General features: G+C 43.7%; 1 protein-coding gene across 6 annotated transcripts in view; it reads left to right on the top strand.

Moving 5' to 3' along the window:
* The window catches only part of abcg1 (ATP-binding cassette, sub-family G (WHITE), member 1), a 281,654-nt gene extending 274,862 nt beyond the window's left edge, over positions 1-6,792 (top strand). For all 6 annotated transcript variants that reach the window (XM_050065489.1, XM_050065463.1, XM_050065480.1 and 3 more), the window contains 7 exons: positions 673-818; positions 2,925-3,026; positions 3,708-3,876; positions 4,399-4,499; positions 4,602-4,760; positions 4,864-4,982; positions 6,111-6,792. In XM_050065489.1, the coding sequence (XP_049921446.1) occupies positions 673-818; positions 2,925-3,026; positions 3,708-3,876; positions 4,399-4,499; positions 4,602-4,760; positions 4,864-4,982; positions 6,111-6,339 (1,025 nt within the window). In that variant the 3' untranslated portion in view covers positions 6,340-6,792. The remainder of the gene's footprint in view (positions 1-672; positions 819-2,924; positions 3,027-3,707; positions 3,877-4,398; positions 4,500-4,601; positions 4,761-4,863; positions 4,983-6,110) is intronic.
* The last annotated feature ends 12,021 nt before the right edge of the window (positions 6,793-18,813 follow it).

An 18,813-nucleotide genomic window follows, 5' to 3' on the forward strand; every position in this document is an offset into this window, starting at 1 on the left:
TGTGTGTCTCTGTAGTCCCTGTGTGTCTCTGTAGTCCCTGTGTGTCTCTGTAGTCCCTGTGTGTCTCTGTAGTCCTTGTGTGTCTCTGTAGTCCCTGTGTGGTGACCTTTGTGGTGACCTTTGTGAGGCCGTGATGTTTCTGTTTCCTGTTGCGTCACAGTGACGTTTCAGATCTTTGTTTTCACACTCGTCTCCTGAGCGATGACAGTTTCTGTGTTTCACCTTGAATCTGACTTTAACACCCGACGTAGCTGCAGGATTTATGACATCACACGTAGTCTGGAGCCAATCAGAGTCCAGTCTGAAACTCGAGGTCACAGAAACAGAGAACGGACTCTTCACTGAACACAACTTATTAATACACAACTTATTAATACACACATTTTTATCTGTGGTTAAAAATATGTCTGCAGGGGAACTTAGAGTACTCAGTTACTTTATGTACTCAGTTACTTCATGTTTCTACCTCAGAGGGAAACACTTCAGGTTTTACTGCTGATTATTTGTATACATGAATACTCAAAGAGTACTGACCTCTGTAGACGTTGTGACATCACACTGAGGTCTGATCGGAGAGTTCTCTCCCTCTGAGACTGGAAGTACTATGGCAAAGTACAAGTACATGGAGTGTGTAGTTAAAGTACGTGTGTGTGTGTGTGTGTGTGTTTTTAGTGATGGAGGTGGCGTCTGGAGAATACGGAGATCAGATGGTGCGACTGGTGAAGGCGGTGCAGGACAGGAAGTGTGAGAAGGTTCATCAGACCGAACTGAACGGAGACACTAACCTCCACCCGCTCCTGTGGCAGCGCACGGACGAGGTGAACACACACGAGGTGCTACTCTGGCGCCCTTTCTGTGCCAGCTTTCAAGAGCGCGGCGGCAGGCTGCGTCGGTGGTTGCTAAGCAACCATAACCAGCAATGTATCACGGCCTGTTTACCTGAATCCCTGAGGTCAGAGCTGATCTACTTCCTGTCTGTCAGTGGGACAGATGAGACGCTCTGACAGCTCTGCACCAACATGATCAGCTTCTCCTCCATATTTATCACACACTGATGTTTACTGAGGAAAGATGTCTGTCAGCTGTGATTGGTCGGTCCTCGTCACTGCGGCGTGCACTGCTGTTTTTGGACTCAGTCTATCTCAGTTGGTCCATCTGTCTCTGTGTCCGTCTGTCTCTCTGTCTGTGTCTGTGTCCATCCGTCTCTGTGTCCGTCTGTGTCTGTGTCCGTCCGTCTCTGTGTCCGTCTGTGTCTGTGTCCGTCCGTCTCTGTGTCCGTCCGTCTCTGTGTCCGTCTGTGTCTGTGTCCGTCCGTCTCTGTGTCCGTCCGTCTTTTTGTCCGTCTGTGTCTGTGTCCATCCGTCTCTGTGTCCGTCTGTGTCTGTGTCCATCCGTCTTTGTGTCCGTCTGTGTCTGTGTCCGTCTGTCTCTCTGTCTGTCCGTCTGTGTCTGTGTCCGTCCGTCTCTGTGTCCATCCGTCTCTGTGTCCGTCCGTCTCTGTGTCCATCCGTCTCTGTGTCCATCTGTCTCTGTGTCCGTCCGTCTCTGTGTCCGTCCGTACATCCAATTCTCAGGAACATAATATCTCAAAAACACTGTGAGGGAATTTCTTCACATTTGGCACAAACGTCCAGTTTGACTCGAATGAACTGATTAGAATTTTGTCAAAGGTCAAAGGTCAGTGTGACCTCATAAAACATGTTTTCAGCCATAACTCAAGAATTCATTCATTCAAAGTAATTATGACCAGATTTCACACAAATGAAAACTGTAATTTAGCGTTTAAAACTTTCTGACTCAGATTTATGTTCATCTTGTTTCTGATTTATTTTCTACACAACATTCAGTTTAGAGTGAAGGGTGTTCGTCAAGGTGACGTCAAGGTGACGTCTTCCAGCGTCTCATTTTATCTGGCCAAATTCATTCAGCATCTGTCACACTGAGAGCAAATTTAAGTAAATCAGTTCCATCGTCTGATGATCAGCTACGTGTTGATGATGAAACGGGGCGGCTGACTTTATAAAGTTGTCACTTTTATCTTCAAGGATGAAATTGTTTTCTTAACAGAGAGTAAAGACATGCTGCAGGACAGACAGCTGACGCATCATTAATTAACTGGCTCTCATTAGTCAAAGGACAAAGAACTGTGCAGCGATGACTGTGCTCCCTTCACGTGTTCTTAACGTGTTTGTGAATCCTTCATGATGTCATAATTTCCACGCATTCACAAACAGAGTGTTCCACAGGTTTAAAGCTGCAGCTGGTCTCCGTACTCACACGGCTCTCAGTGACATCCTCACAGTGCTTCTGATGGCATTTACAGGAGTCACTAAAACAACCAATCAGAGTTGAGGAGTCTCTGACGCCGAACATTCTGAACATTCTGAACATTCTGTCGCCGCGTCGATCATTTCTCACCTCGAAAGTTTTGTTTTTGTTTTAGCTTAAAAATGTCGTGACGCGGAGACGTCGAGTCAAAAACTCATCACTTCCTGCGATCAGAGGAACTTTAACTGGCGTTTAGCGTCCCGTCAGCGCTCTGATCTCACACAGTCAGAAGGAGAGAATAAGTGCGAGCACAGCCGCTGTCAGCTCTGAAACATGTTTTAATAAAATCATTTAGTGTTGTTTCAAGGATCAAGTTTAAAAAAAGGTTTTCCAGGACTGAAGTTTGAGACAGTCAACTTCAAAAAACCAAACGTACTTTGACACCAGAACATGAACATGTGTTATCATGTGTCGTGATTCAGTGACACAGTCTGTGAATCAATTAAACACATTTATAAAAAGGTAAAATATATATTTGTGTTGTAACTGAGGTTTGTAATAAACCAGTGCAGATTATTGATTATTGATGACACAGCTGTGATGTCATATTAAAGGAGACGCCTGACATGTGTATCTGTCCCTCTGTGGTCGGTCAGGAGAGCTCGTCGTCTGAAGGGTGTCACAGTTTCTCAGCCAGCTGTATGACCCAGTTCTCCATCCTGTTCCGGAGAACCTTCCTCAGCATCCTCAGAGACTCGGTGAGGACACACAGCGACACCTGGTGGACGCACACAGATACTGCAGTGCAGACACAGAGAGAGAGAGAGAGAGAGAGAGAGAGAGAGAGAGAGAGAGAGAGAGAGAGAGAGAGAGAGTCACAACACTTCAAGAATTTGTTTTATTTCATTTTTTTTATTTTGACATTAAGTTATTTATTTAATCATTTATTTATCTATTTATTTTGATATAAATTGAATAATTATTTTTATTTATTTTGACATTTATTTATTAATAAATATTTGTTTAATTTATTTAGAGATTTTCTATTATTTATTTGTTTATTTTCATTTTCACATTTATTTATTTATTCTGACACAAATTTAAAATATACTTTATTTATTTTTAGATCATATAATTTGTTTATGTTTATGTATAAATCCATTTATTTATGTTATTTCAACATAAAGTCAGTGATTTATTTTGACATTATTCATTAATTTAGACATTTGTTTATTTTGAGTCACTCGTGAAATCAGCAGATTTTTCGGCCCCATTCCAAACTGGTTATCTGAAGCCTGAACATGATCAACCACAGCGCTGTTTAAATGTAGCTGCTACTTAATGACGTACAAATGTACCTGTGGTCGGCAGAAACGTCTCCACGTCTGAATATATCTGTGATACAGAGTAACCGATCTCTGCTCTCATTGGTCGAGCAGGTGCTGACTCACCTGAGGATCTCCTCCCACATCGGGATCGGCGTCCTGATTGGTCTGTTGTACCTGGGCATCGGGAACGAGGCCAAGAAGGTTCTGAGTAACTCAGGGTTCCTCTTCTTCTCCATGTTGTTCCTCATGTTCGCTGCTCTGATGCCAACGGTGCTCACCTGTGAGTCCTTACACACAAACTCAAGACTCTGAACACCTGAGTGTGCACGACTCAAAGTATGTCCACACTGCAGTATTAATACTGTATACCAAAGTAAAGTAAAGGATGTGAGTACTTCCTGTGTCATCACACAGAAGTCAAGTTAAAGAGCTGAAAACAGTTTAAAGACAATCATTAATATTTTAATAAACATTGAAATGAGTGAGGGAACATAGATTCAGCTGAATTTGTTTTGATTTGGTTTGATCTGATTCAACTTGATGCGATTCAGTGTGATTTGATTTGCCCAGCCATGGGTAAAACGTATTGTTTGTATAATTTCAAATGAATTTTAAATCATAAGAAGAAACCAATTCAGCCCTCTTGTGTGCAGTGTGTCTGCTTATTGTTATCAGTTTTCCTGCCGTCACCTGCACCATTTCATGAGGACTGACAGTGCTGTGCACGCAGCAGGTGCTTTTGAACTAGTTGATGTGATTCAATTCAATTTGATGTGATCTGATGTGTGTGTTTGTGCCTCAGTTCCTCTGGAGATGGGAGTGTTCCTGAGGGAGCACCTGAACTACTGGTACAGTCTGAAGGCGTATTATCTCGCCAAAACCATGGCGGACGTTCCCTTCCAGGTAAACACACGTGTTCTCCAGACAGCAGCATCTGACTGAAGAATGTGTGTGGTACAGGTCGTGGTATTGACCCCTGAATACCGCCGACCCTCTCCTGTACAGGTCGTGTTCCCGGTGGTGTACTGCAGTATCGTGTACTGGATGACGGCTCAGCCTCCGGACGCCGGACGCTTCTTCCTCTTCCTGTCTCTGGGAGTTCTGACCTCTTTGGTGGCTCAGAGTCTGGGTCTGCTGATCGGAGCCGCCTCCACCTCTCTGCAGGTCAGTTCACCTTAAGACTCACCTGTGTGACCTCACCGACAGGTGTGTGTGTGTGTGTGTGTGTGTGTGTGTTCGCTCAGGTGTGTTTGTTTGTCTCCTGCAGGTGGCGACATTTGTGGGTCCGGTCACAGCGATCCCTGTCCTGTTGTTCTCTGGGTTCTTCGTCAGCTTCGACACCATCCCCTGGTACCTGCAGTGGATGTCCTACATCTCCTACGTCAGGTGGGGGCGCTGTTTGATTACAGTTCTATGACGCAGAGCAGAGAGAAGAAGAATCTCTGACATTTTCACCTTAAAGCATTGTTAACTGTTTCTCAAAGTCAAAGAAGGATCCTTAAACAGCTGAATTTCAGGACGGTTATGTCATTGAATCTGCTGAAGGACTCTTCCAGTGCCAAAGATCCTTCGGATTCTACCACATCCTTCCTTCAGAGAATTTTTTAGTACATGATTTATCTTGTTATAACGTTTCACATTATAACGTATTGACCTGGCATAACGTTGTTCTAGAATGGCTACGTTGAGGATTACGGTTCCCCTACACTGCTTGATTAAGTTCTACTTCATGCTCGGGTTGCCTGTGACGGCAGGGATCAGCATGCCCAGGGCCCCGCCCCTGCCTGCCGCTTGGCACACAACACACCAAAGTCTGATTCCTGTCCCTGCAGGTGGTGGGCCCACAGGGTGATGTCTCTCTGTCATTTATTCAGGCTCGGCCTGACCGGGCCCCATGGCCTAAGCCCCCCCCTGCCCCCCTCCAGGTCTGGCTCCAGGGGGGACCTCAGTGTCCCCATACCGGGAGAGGTGCTCAAAGTCCGAATATACTGTTTCATCACGGTCTAGCTTGGAGTAGAGCCGCTGCTCCTTCATGTTGAGGTGGTTCAACATCTGATCAGGATCCTCCTGGTCCAGCTGGTAGGAGGCCCCGGGGCAGACCCAGAACACACTGGAGGGATTATAGATCTCATCTGGTCTGGGAACACCTCAGGGTCCTCCAGGAGGAGTTGGGAAGCGTTTTTTGGGAGGAGAGAGACGTCTGGGGTGCTTTGCTCAGCCTGCTGCCCTTTGAGACTTGGCCCTGGATAACAAGATGAAAATGGATGGATGGATGGATGGACTGACTGATCCGTACAAGTGTAAAGTAGCACAAACAAGGAATACTAAAGTAAAGTACAAGTACATTAGAATTATACTCAGAGTACAGAGTATCACAGAGTACTTCCATAACTTTGATATTTACCTGCAGGTCTCCTCGTCTGAAGCATCAGAAATAATAATGAATCCTACTAGCAGTAGTCCGATGTATCTACATCAGCTGATTATAAAACCACTCCCTGTGTTGTGTTTCAGGTACGGCTTCGAGGGCGTCATTCTGGCCATCTACAGCCTGGACCGAGAGGATCTGCACTGCGACGAGGACGACACCTGTCACTTCCAAAAGTCCGAAGCCATCCTGAAGGAGCTGGACATGCTGGACGCCAAACTCTACCTGGACTTCATCGTCCTCGGCATCTTCTTCTTCTCTCTGAGGCTCATCGCTTACTTTGTCCTGCGGTACAAGATCAGCGCTGAGAGGTAGACCAGGAGGAAGAGCAGGAGGAGGAGGACATCTGAGCGGCAGCCTGCGGCGTTTAGGACCCAACCTTTAGGCCAAAGTTGGCGTGTAGCTGTGAAGTTGGTCTACATGTGAACACTGAAATCTACTTTGGCTCTCTGTTAAAACAAAGCGACACAAAGAAGAGACGATGTGAGATGTAGAGCTGGTTTAAAGGTCTCTGAGTGTCAGTAGAGGACAAAATGAGGACGGAGCTGGTCTCCTGACTCCTGAACTGTGCCACAAGAAACAGGAGAACACCTGATTTTTATTTCACGGCCGTCACAATGAAAGGCGGCCGGGATGAGGAGGTGGGACAGACTCTGGACTGATTCAGTACGAAGACACTCATGTTAATATAGTTTTAATCTCTGAGGTTCAGCGTCCTCATAAACACTGTGTATCAGACTGTCGATCAATAAAGTACAGACCAGTTATTTCCTGAGTCTTTGTCTCCTGTGATCTCAGAGTTTCAATCTTTGTTAAAGTGAATAATCCAGTTTGAACAGGTGGGTCTGAGATGGGATTTGAAGGATGTTGCTATCGGACTGTCGGATGTGTGGAGGTAGAGAGTTCCAGCGCCTGGAGTCAGTGCAGCTGAAAGCATCCATGGTGCTGAGGCGTGAGGTGGGGATGGTCAGGAGACCAGCAGAGGAGGAGCGCAGGGAGCAGGAAGGGGCGTACTCCTGGAGGAGGTCAGAGAGATAGGTGGGGGCTGGGCTCTGGAGGGCTGTGATGGTGAGCTGAAGGTTCTTGTAGTCAGTCCAGTACAGGGTGATGGGCGGGGCCTGGAAATGTTGTGGAGGTGGAAGAAAGCAGTCTGGGTAATGTTCGAATGAGAGAGTGCTGTCCAGGACGACACTGAGGCTCTTGGCGTGGGTGGAGAAGGGTGCAGAGAAGTTATCAGTGATGATGTGTGGGACGTGGGTGCTTTGGACTTTGGCCAGGGTGTGTTTGGAGCCAGTGAGCAGGATCTCAGTTTTACTGCCGTTGAGCTTCAGAAAGTTCCTGCTCATCCAACTCCTGACGTCCTGAAGGCAGCAGCGAGGGAGGTGGGAGGGTTTAAATGAGATGGAGACCTGTGAAAATGTATCTCTGAAATTCAACAAAACTTAAGAGTTCATATAAAACGTCATCTTGTTGAGTCAACATCTGAACCAATCAGCTGTTAGATCAGGTGAGAACCAGGCGTTTCCCATCATGCCCTGGGTCTTGCAGTCGGTGGAGAGCAGCTGCAGCGCCTGGATCTAGGCCTGTGGCCGTCTCGTCCTCATGAGATTATTGCTGTCCACTTCTGTATGACCTCTAGAAGGTCTCTAGAAACAGGTCTTTTGAAACAGGTGTTTAGAAACAGGCCTTTGGAACAGGTCTTTTGAAACAGGTCTTTTGAAACAGGTGTTTAGAAACAGGTCTTTGGAACAGGTCTTTTGAAACAGGTCTTTAGAAACAGGTCTCTAGAAACAGGTCTTTTGAAACAGGTCTTTAGAAACAGGTCTTTGGAAACAGGTCTGTAGAAACAGGTCTGTAGAAACAGGTCTTTATAGGTGTGTTTTGAGGGGTGTGTTGAAGGTGCAGAGTGAGGAGGAGTCTCTGATGTCATCAGTGATATTTACATATGAACTTTTTTGAGTCTATAAGTTTTTAAAATTCACAGTTCAGGAAAGTTTGGAGGTAACTTTTGGTAATTTACATTATTGACATATGTGTTATTAAAGTTTAATATCAGGACTATTTTAAGATTAACTTGTTTTCACAAAGTTGTTTGACAAATAAATGTTTATAAATCAATGATTGTGCTAACTCTCACATATTATCACTCTTTTTTACTCTTGCTCATATTTTTCATTCAAAATGTTGAATGACATTTTTACACTCAGTTTTGACGTCATGATTTTGTTTCACTTTAATATACAGTCCAAAAACACCGCTGCATGTATGTGTACATGTCATGGCACATGACGTCATCACAGGTAAAGGGTCAGCCCCGCCCCCTTTCTCAGGTGCGGATCATTGATGAGTGAAGGAGGTCGCTCTGTTGGCGGGTGTTTTTAAAACTACGCGAGGAAGAAAGAGAAGAAGAAGAAGAAGAAGAAGAAGAAGAAGAAGTGTCACCTGTGGCCCGTTTGAATCAATAATTAAAGTGACTGACGTCATCAGGATCGATCGGTAAAGTGGGCTGTGAGTCCTGACTGAAACAACAGGTAAGTAACACCTGAGAGTCTAAACTGCGCGAGGAGGAGATTTAGCTCGTGTCTCTAACTTTATTATGAGCCACAGTTAGCTCTGAGGCTAATGCTAACTCACCTGTGCCTGCAGGTGTTCATTTTCTCACTCTCATTAACAGAGTCCAAACAGTAATTAAATCATCATCAGTACATCTGATCAGCTGATTATTAACTGATTATTGATCATTTTAAAGGTAAATATTTCTCATTTATATTAAAACATGTTCAGTTTTTACTGATTGAGGAGAAAAAAAACAAATCTACTTTTGTTTCTGCACCAGTAGATCTCAGGTCTTGAACTGGTAACGTAAAAGTACCTCAGAGTAGAAGTACTCTATTACAATTCAAAGACATGGAATCTATGACAGCTTCACACATTAGATCATATACTAAGTATATTATTTTAATCTATCTGTGGTCTGCAGGATTCTGATGGTGTGTTTATGGAGCTGAAACATTAGTTGTTGCTGGAGTCTGGTGTCTGTGAGGAGAACGTGGAGGGGAAACTGACGCTGGTGATGTCATCAGCTCCTGGTTGGAGAGCTGTGTGATGTCACATTATTCTAAATACGGAGAACGCTTAAAGCTCCAGTGTGAAGAATTTAAATCTGATCTGATCGTTTTGTTCTGGTTCCCTCAGAATGAGCTGTTTATATCTACACAGGGAGCAGGTCCTCGTCTACAGAGATCACCATGTTGCACCGCCATGTTTCTACAGTAGCCCAGAACGGACAAACCAAACACTGACTCTAGATAGAGACATTGATGTGTTCATGTCCTGCGCCGCTTTGCAACGAGAGTGTTGGAAAAACACAGATTATTTTAAGGTAAAACTGATCTGTTCAGTGTTTATGAGGTCTGAACCAAGACGCAGGATTTAGAGTTAGTGAAGTAACTTCAGGGTTAACTCTTTTTTGGTCTCTTGGTCTGTTGCTTGCAGCTACATGAGATACTTCACTCGGCTGATGCTTCCTCAGTTGTGTTGTGTTCAGACAATAAGCTTCAGCCTCCAGTTACAGAACAATCATTGTATTTATTCACACCCGCACACACAGGTCGAATAAACGTCCATTTCTTTATCATTCATCGAAACCGAACACACACACTGTATAAAATAAGGTTAAAACACCTGACGGCCTCCATGTTGTTCCAACAGTCTACCTGAGTTACTCTTGTACTGCAGCTCAGGTAGAGCCCAGCAGGGGGAGCCACAGCTGTTCATGACACACAATCTTCTGCATCAGAGAAACTCACTTCATGAAAAGCAAATGGATCTCCTCGTTCATTCTGCTGGGACGAAGGGATCAAGCAAATGTTTCCAGTGTGTCTCCCTGTGGAGGACGACTCTGTCTCAGTCACCTCCCCTCTGCAGCATCGTCACTGTCCCAGTGTCACGTAACGCACGTCACCACAGCTGTGGGTCCACTGAGTGACACAGCTCTGGTTTTTAGAAACATACAATCCCAACATTCATTCTGGTGACTTGGTCATGATGTCACATGAATATTGTTAAATACTTATGATGTTTAAAAGAGTACATTATGGGGCGTCGGTGGCTTAGTGGTAGAGCAGGCGCCCCATGTACAAGGCTGTTGCCGCAGCGGCCCAGGTTCGAGTCCAGCCTGTGGCCCTTTGCTGCATGTCACTCCCTCTCTCCCCCCCTCACGCTTCACTGTCCTGTCGATTAAAGGCAAAAAATGCCCAAAAAAATATCTTTAAAAGAGTAAATTATTTAAACATTTAAATGTCATGAGTTAAAACATGTTTTAAAATGAAGTTGTGTTCTAAATATGAAAGATGAATAAACGCCGTGTGATCAGAGCTCAGCGTCAGAGAGATGCATGTAAAAATGATTTAACCAAAATATTTCATTATCTAAAGTTTGGAGCTTTGCATGTTTGGAAAATAAAAAAGTGTAATTATGTTTGTATCAGAGATGTTCCTGTTGACTCAATGAAAACTTTAAAGGAAAACACTCAGAAAACAGTTAAAATTTATCACAATTTATTGTTAAGTATCTGAAACATTGTCCCAAAACACATTGTGCACATTCAGAGCCCTTTGAAGCCTTTAATCACAATCTTCAACAACCATGTTGGATTTTAAATGCTGCTGAAGTACGAGACACTTTGTGCCGTGCGGTATGAATGTGAACATGATGCAACTCAGTCAAAAGTTAACCAGTAAAATAACGTGAAATAAATAAAGTGCCTCTGAAATGTGGGGCACATTGAACACTGGGGTCCATGTCATTGGTTCGACAGCCCATTAGTCCGACTGTCCGCGGTGCTGAACGGCTCGCGGCGGGTGTATGGTGCGCCGCGACCGGCTTCAGGCGGAGCAGGCTCACGTCTTAAGTGTTTGTCACTTTCTTTTTCATTTTAACCCACACCATGATCTTTTCCTGACCCTAACCAAGTGTTTTTAGTGCCTAAACCTAACCAGACCTTAACCACAGGGCATCATGATGATTTCGGAACGGACTTCGGAACAATGAGTTTAATATGGCCGGAACAATGAGTTTAATATGGCCGGAACAATGGGATGTTGAACCAATGGGCAGTTCCCGAACACTGCAGACTATCTGACAGAAATGATGCACTTCACTTTAAAGTTAATGAAACACCAGCTACATTATAATTAAACTTCAGCTGAAATGAGGCATGTTGCTGCGTGCAGTGTGAATGTGAACCTGCACATTATCTGACAACAACTCTTAAAGTTAACAAATAATATAACGTCTCAAAAAGATGCATTGCTGCTGAATTCATGTTCTAGCTCGAAGTGTGCTGGTTTATGAGAGGACGTCTCTCCAGTTTAAAACTCCAGTCTACTGGAGCATTACTGCGGGGAGGAGGACTGCTGTCTGACGGCTGTGTAGCTCCCACTAGTGGCGGGCGGCTGCATGACAGTTAAGCTGCCTTGTACGTGAATAAAACACTGATTGGTTTAAGTGACTGATATCTCTGGTGCCGACTAGTGAGGGGGCGATTAATCGTTTGTATTTGGTCGTCCTGCAGGATGGATCTGTTTTAGACTGACATAACAAGCTGAGTACATTTACTCAAGAACTGTACTTCAGTGTTTCCATTTCCTGCACTTTATACTTGTACTCCTCTACAGCTCAGATTGTACTTTATACTGCACTACATTTCAGGGCTGGACGATATGGACAAAATTCCTATCTCTGTATTTTCTGGCTGAACGGTGACACATGATATATATCTCTGTATTTTCTCCATAATGAGCTCCATGTTTTCAGCTGCAGGTCAAAGCTCCATTTGAGATGTCAGGAGCACTTTTATAAAAACAGACTGATCAAAATAAAAAGCAAAGACAGAGATTTTTTCTCTGTTTGAAAATAAACAGCTGCACAACATGTTCATGAAAACGTATGTAGAATAAACAGCAGAGCTGTACGTTAATGTTTCTGCACACAGCACTGGAGCTGCAGAGGTTTAAAGGTTTGCAGCTCAGGACACTGAAATATAATATGACTGTAAAAGGATCAGGTAGGTTTGAAACTATTAAAAATCGGAGATGCAGTGATGCAGTGTAATGCAGTGATGGTCACTAAAACATACCCACGTTTGATGTCAAAAATGCTGCTGGAAATGCAGTGATGAGAAGCCAAAAAGTGTTTGTAGAATAAGACTGAGACGACCGATCATTGTTAACATGAAGCTCATTGATGTGTTCAACTTCTCATCAATCTGTTTGTGTTCTGCATCATTTCATCAGACGAATATGTTCAGTCAGCGACATGGAGCCAAAGAGAACCACACAGAGAGGAGAACCACACAGAGGAGAGAACCACACAGAGAGGAGAACCACACAGAGAGGAGAACCACACAGAGCGGAGAACCACACAGAGAGGAGAACCACACTAGGTGAGTCTCTTGTTATTTTCCTACTGTGGAGGAGGAGCTGGTTGTTTTAACGGCTGCAGGAACATTTTCATGTTCTCCTGACTTTGTTTCTGAGGTTTGTTGATTGTTCATGATGACGAGGTTCTCTCTCTCTCTCTCTCTCTCTCTCTCTCTCTCTCTCTCTCTCTCTCTCTCTCGATATGCAGGACAGACGGTAATGACAGTAGCTTACAACAACATTAATGAAAGTAATAATATTATAATTATAGTTCTGGCTGTTACAATATGCTGAAAGTATATTCATGTTTGTTTGTTTTGTTTGTCTGTCACTAAGCGACCAATGACATCTTGGTGACTAGTGACCTTTCTGGCCGACTGACGTTTGGTCGACTGTATGACGAGGAGTTCAGTGGAATCCAGGAATCTGTAAATAATAAGAGTTCATAGACAAATTATTGTAAAAGAGATTTAAAAACCCTGTGAAAACTATAAAAACAAAAAGCTAAAGGAGGATTTGTTGATCGCACAAACCGGTCCAGTCCTGTGGTGTCACAGATTTTAACAATGAGACTGTTTGTGTGTTTGAAGTTGAGGCTGTGAAACCAGCAGATCAATGAAAAACACAATCAATAAAAGACTGATAGTGACGACAGAGGCTGACGGGACTGATGTACAAGTAGTTTTAAATTGTGTACTTTCACTGCGTCTGTACGAGTTCGATCCTTTGAACAAATACCATGAAGTGTTTCATGTGACAGACAGACAGCTGATGCTCACTGTGTTCTTCACTGATCACCTTTGTTTGAATTATTTAACGACTCAGTCAAAGTGATGTGTCTGAGTAAAGTCTAGGTCGTCTCACGAGGGCTGAGTATCTGCTAGTAAAGTTTTAAACTGCAGAAGAAACAGAACATTGTTATGTTATAAATCACACACATCTTTTTAATTGGCTTTTATCATGATACAATATTCTGTGTGTAGCAGCAGCACATTCACTGTCGTCATGTGTCTTCATTTATTAAGTTTTTATGATTGTAATGCTGTGACGCAGCAGACACTGTTTTGTCCCGGGGTGCAACAACAATCTGAACTAAACATTTAAAAGATCAGAAAACATGAGAAAAGTTTGTTCGTGTGTCCTGACGGGCCGTCGGCCTTTAAGTTTGTTTTATCAAGTAAATGTTTAACAGCCCAGGTTTGTCTGTGAGGTCTGTGCCGTCTGAGCAGCAGGAAGAGGATGGTTTCAGTTGTTGTTGCAGCTGCTGTGTTGATCAGAATCATTAAAGCCTCCTAACTGGTCAGAAACCAGTACAAACCAGTGATGCGTTACATTTGTATGTTGAAACTCTTTGTTTCAAACTATACAATGGTTAACATGTAGTTATGTTGAGGCACAAAACCTACGTGCTTAGAAAAAGATCATTTCTGGCCACGGCCCCCAGTCCCTGAGAAAACACCTACATTGGATGGTATAAAAGCTGCTGAAACAGTGTATGGCCTCCTAGAAACACTCCCATTTGGTGGCGAAAACCCCACAAGACCACCAATCCCTAAAAACACCTGTGTCTGGAAACACAGTGATGACTCACCAAAAAACACCTACGTTTGGCGGCAGAAATTTAGCTGTAAACAAGGCCACCTGTCCCTGAAAGAACACCGACAGTGTTGGCACAACATCTGCTGGAAACACCCACGTTCAGTGGCAAAAAGGCAGTTTGAAACACGGCCCGGTCCCTAAAAGAAACCTACGTTTGGTGGCAACAGTTCTGCTGGAAACATGGTCGCTAGTTGCTAAAAAAAACACCTACATTTATTGTCACTAAAGCACTGAACAACACCTTGAAATGCTTGAAATGCGGTAATGACTGACTGTGTTCAGTGGCACAAAAGCCGCTGGAAATGTGGTAGTTGTTCACTAAAAAACACCCATGTGTGGTCTTAGAAATGCTGCTTGAAATGCAGCCACCAATTGCAAAGAAAACACTCATGTTTTGTGGCACAAAAACCGCTGGAAACACAGTGATGGGTCGCCAAAGAACACCCATGTTCAGTAGCAAGAATGCTGCTGGAAGTGCAGCCACTGGTCCAAAGGCCAACCGCTGCCTTTGTTTGTTGGTGTTTAACAGTGGTCTGCAGCTTGGCAAGCATCTCGTCCCAGTGTGTGCCCTCCACATCTCCTCCACCTCCCCGTCAAACATTGATATGATGCATATGTAGAAATGTAACACATCTGTAGTTATCAGTCACGTACAATGCTGACGTTTTCTTCTGGTGACTGGGCAGGACAAAGTCATGACTTAATTACAGGATCATTATCAAACATATTCAGATGTTCTCCAGTATCCAGTATATCCACAAACCACATCTTGAGCTCACTGATTGCAACATGAGGTGTGTATTTGTCTGTCTCATGCACAGCCTTGTGTGATTATTGGTAATTATTTTTTTTAATTTAGATTCTGAGTGCTCCGATGTTTCAAGCAGCAGCAGCAGCAGCAGCAGCAGCAGCGTGTGGACCTGAGTTCAGAGTCTAAAAAGTCTTTTCCTGTCACACTTTATCAGTTAATATGAAAACATCAGATTATTGGAGCTTTAAACTTTGACAAACAATCTGAAGCAATGCTCATTAACACAAACTAACTTCACTCCCGTCTGTGACTGATGCAAACCTCTCAGAGGTGTTGGGGGAAGTTACATCACAGCAGCTCATTAACCAGGTCCCTCAGGTCAGAGGTCATTTCAGCCCGTCAACATGTCTGTCCCTGAGGCGTCTTCACGCTCGACACAGTTTCCACCAATTCCCTCTGAAGCAAATTACATTCAGAGCTGTTGACCAGTGAGACCAATCAGCAGGAGCACACCTCAGGACTGGTTTCACTGGTCCTCAGAGGGCTGATAATGACCTCCCCTCAGACCGCTCTGTGACAGCGTCAGGACGGACGGACACAGATTAGAAAATAATGTTTTTAATAATCACTAAATGTTGGATATGAATTGTAACCTCCAGATTTGGGTGAATCTCTGCACTGATGAACACATGAACACTTCCTGTGACGTTATGAGGGCCCTTCCTCACCGACCTCGCTTGGTCCAGATTTTTCAGTTTGATCTGAACCAAAGTTTCAGATGTGAAACTTCCCTCGACCACCAAACAGAGGCAGCCTCTGTGCGGATCAGTCTGAACCAGTCAGTCCGTTTCCATGACAACAGAGAAAATGGATTTATATAAATCCCTGTAAACATGTCAGTGTGAGTGAAATGGTCCTGCAGTGAATGTGTCACAGTGGGACTAACACACCCAGATCATGTGACTCCTGCATGTATACAGTCAATCAGACCCAAACTGGCCGAGGCGCTCTGAGCATGCTCCACAGTTTCCGCCCCGGGCTTTGACCCGGAAGTCCAATAGCATTAAATGTGTAAGAGAAGAAGAAGCCGGTAACAACATGGAGAAATCTACATCCAGAGCCGTGACTTTTTGGACGGACCAAATGTACAGAGCTGTAAAGTTGTCCACCATGGTACCAGTTAGCAGCTAGCTAACCGTAGCTAACTTGTTTGTCCATTGTTTGGTCTGTGACGTAATAGGTCAACAGGAAAAAGGTCCAATACTAACAAGCTGAAAGGGGGCATATCTCCACCTATCGTAGAGGAGTCGCACATACTTGGCTCAATAAATGGATTCCCCTCCCGTGCTTGTATACTGGGACAAGGACAGTAGGCCAGTTAGATGTCCTCGTCCAGCTGGGACTGGAGCTCCACTTCACTGTGACTGCTTTCATTGCTTAGTTTTTGGCGTGGAAACATTTTTGATGGTTCGGACTTTCAGAACAAACACAGGAAGTTCAGGCAGGTTTTTGTTAAAACTGGAAAAAGACTTTTGGTGAATTCAAACCAGCCCTGAGGAATGTGCCTGAACGTGGTGCTGCTGGAGGTAGTGGCATAGTAACAGTAGTTATTCCTCCTTTAATATTTTAGATTTAGACAGAAATGTTCGTTAGTTTGAGTCATTACTTCATGTCAAAAAAATTTCTCTATTTAATCCAATTAAATGGACCTGCACTTGTTCAGCTGCTTTCTAGTCATCCCGCCTCTCAAAGTGCTTTTACACTACAGGTCACATTCACACGTTCACACACTGGTGGCCGAGGCTGCCGTACAGGTGACACCTGCTACTGCTCTTTCAATGCACTCACACACTAATGGAACAGCCATCTGGAGACATTTGGGGTTCAGTATCTTGTTCAAGGATACTTTGACATGTGGCCTGTAGGAGCCAGGGATCGAACCACCGATCTTCCAATTCGTGGACAACCCGCTCTACCTCTGAGCCACAGGTCTCTACAGTCTAAACACATGAAACACATCTATTAAACACACGATGACATGTGGACGGAGAACTGTTTTCACCATGATTCGTTCCATCTTTTTTAAAATGTCCTCTTCGTCTCCTCCAGTCTGTCACGCTTGAGCTACGCTACACTGCCTCCACAGTCTCTGGTGCTGCTGCTCTGTTTTCACCAGCATCTGTGAGCTTTCAGGGAGAGATGTACCGATACCACTTTTTCCTTCCCAATACCGATTCCGATCCCTGAACCTTAGGTATCTGCTGATACCGAGTACTGATCCGATACCAGCGCCCGTTTCGTTTGCCTGTAGCGTGCGTATGCGTAATGACGTGAGGCATTACGTGGTATCAGATTGGTCATAGGCTGTACTGGCCGATGCCCCATACCGCATTTTAGGCCATATCGGAGGCATTTCAGATACTGGTATCGGTACAACTCTACTTTCAGGAGACATGACACAAGACGTGAGATTTGAGAAGGCTCGGTCCGTCTCTGCAAACGTATCTAATGTTGAGCGTAACTGAGGCCTTACGGCCCATCATGCCTCTTTTGCTCCCACGATGTCATCATGCTGTCTAAAATCACACACAGGAGCGACATGATGCTGCCGTCATTTATATCTGTGTAAAACTACAAAGGCAGGGTAAAGACAGGATGTGACAGCGGCTCTATAGCGCCACCTGTGTGTGAAAAGACTTCAGAGGCGTCACTGAAGGTGAGATGGACACAAGGACGGAAATTCCATTTCATTGATGGGGGACCAGAAACAGAAATATTTCTCAAGAGCAATTTGGTTTTTTTGGAAAAAGTACTGAAAAATTCTACTCAAGTAAAAGTACCTTTACTTTGATGAAATTCTACTTAAGTACAAGTAAAGCTACCCATCTAAAAATCTACTCAAGTAAAAGTAAAAAGTAGTCTGTTTAAAATGTACTTAAAGTAGAAGTTACTTAGTTACTTCCAACAGCTTGATGGGGGTCATAAATCCAATCCCAAAACTGCTTATTTTTCTATGATGAACCATAGAATTCAGCCATTCATTCACCATGGCGATGTGTTCTTGTGCAATAGTCACAGTGTGACACTCACACTATGAGTTCATCATATCAGTATAATATTAGTCAAAGGCAATATGCTATACTTATTTTGCTGGTTAATACTTTAGGTTGTGAAGTTCTCAGTTTCCAGCACAGTTTGATTGTAAACTATATATTTCATGTAAATACAGACGTTCCAACTCCCAAATGATGACTTCTTTACAAATAGAGCTATTCAACTTGTTGCAACACACTGTGTATTGCAATACATATGGCAGTATACAAAATCGTCCTCACATTGTCAGTTGTGTCTAATATTGTGCAGCCCTCATTCATTTTGACTCACCAACACAACTGTTTGACTGATGATACACAGAGCAACTTTTTGAGCAATGTTGTTGGGCGTTATTCTCAGGGATGCAAACAGGTGTATGGTCAAAAAAGAGAGAGCTTGTCGAAGCGAAATTCTGAATATTAAAATACACGAACACTAATTTGGAAGAATACTGTGTATTCCACAACAGAACAAATCCATTGAGCAACAGTGTTTCCTCTATATGCAACTAGCAGCGGTGGCGCTGCTGCTGAAATATGACCTGCTGATTTATTTTTAGTTTTTTTTGTCGTAGCTCTTTAGAAACTACCGTTATATTATTTGGTGCTATGGAGCTTTATATCCAGGTCAATTCACACACTTAGGAGAGGAGAGGGCTCCGTCTGATCTCTTCATAAACTAAAGTTATATTATTTTGAGCGATGGACGCTTCATATAATAACATAACAATATACTATTTATTGTGTTATACGCTGAAATGTTTCATTTTATAACGTGATGACATATTGTTTACATGACGGCATGTCATTTCTGTCTCTACATGGTCGCACCTTTACAATCCTCCTCTGCTCTCTGTATCGCGCACGGCAGAGTTCGGTCCCGATGCGCATACACACACACACACACACACACACACACACACAC

This window comes from Epinephelus moara, chromosome 2 (genome assembly GCF_006386435.1).
Source record: "Epinephelus moara isolate mb chromosome 2, YSFRI_EMoa_1.0, whole genome shotgun sequence".
NCBI classification, from domain to species: domain Eukaryota; kingdom Metazoa; phylum Chordata; class Actinopteri; order Perciformes; family Serranidae; genus Epinephelus; species Epinephelus moara.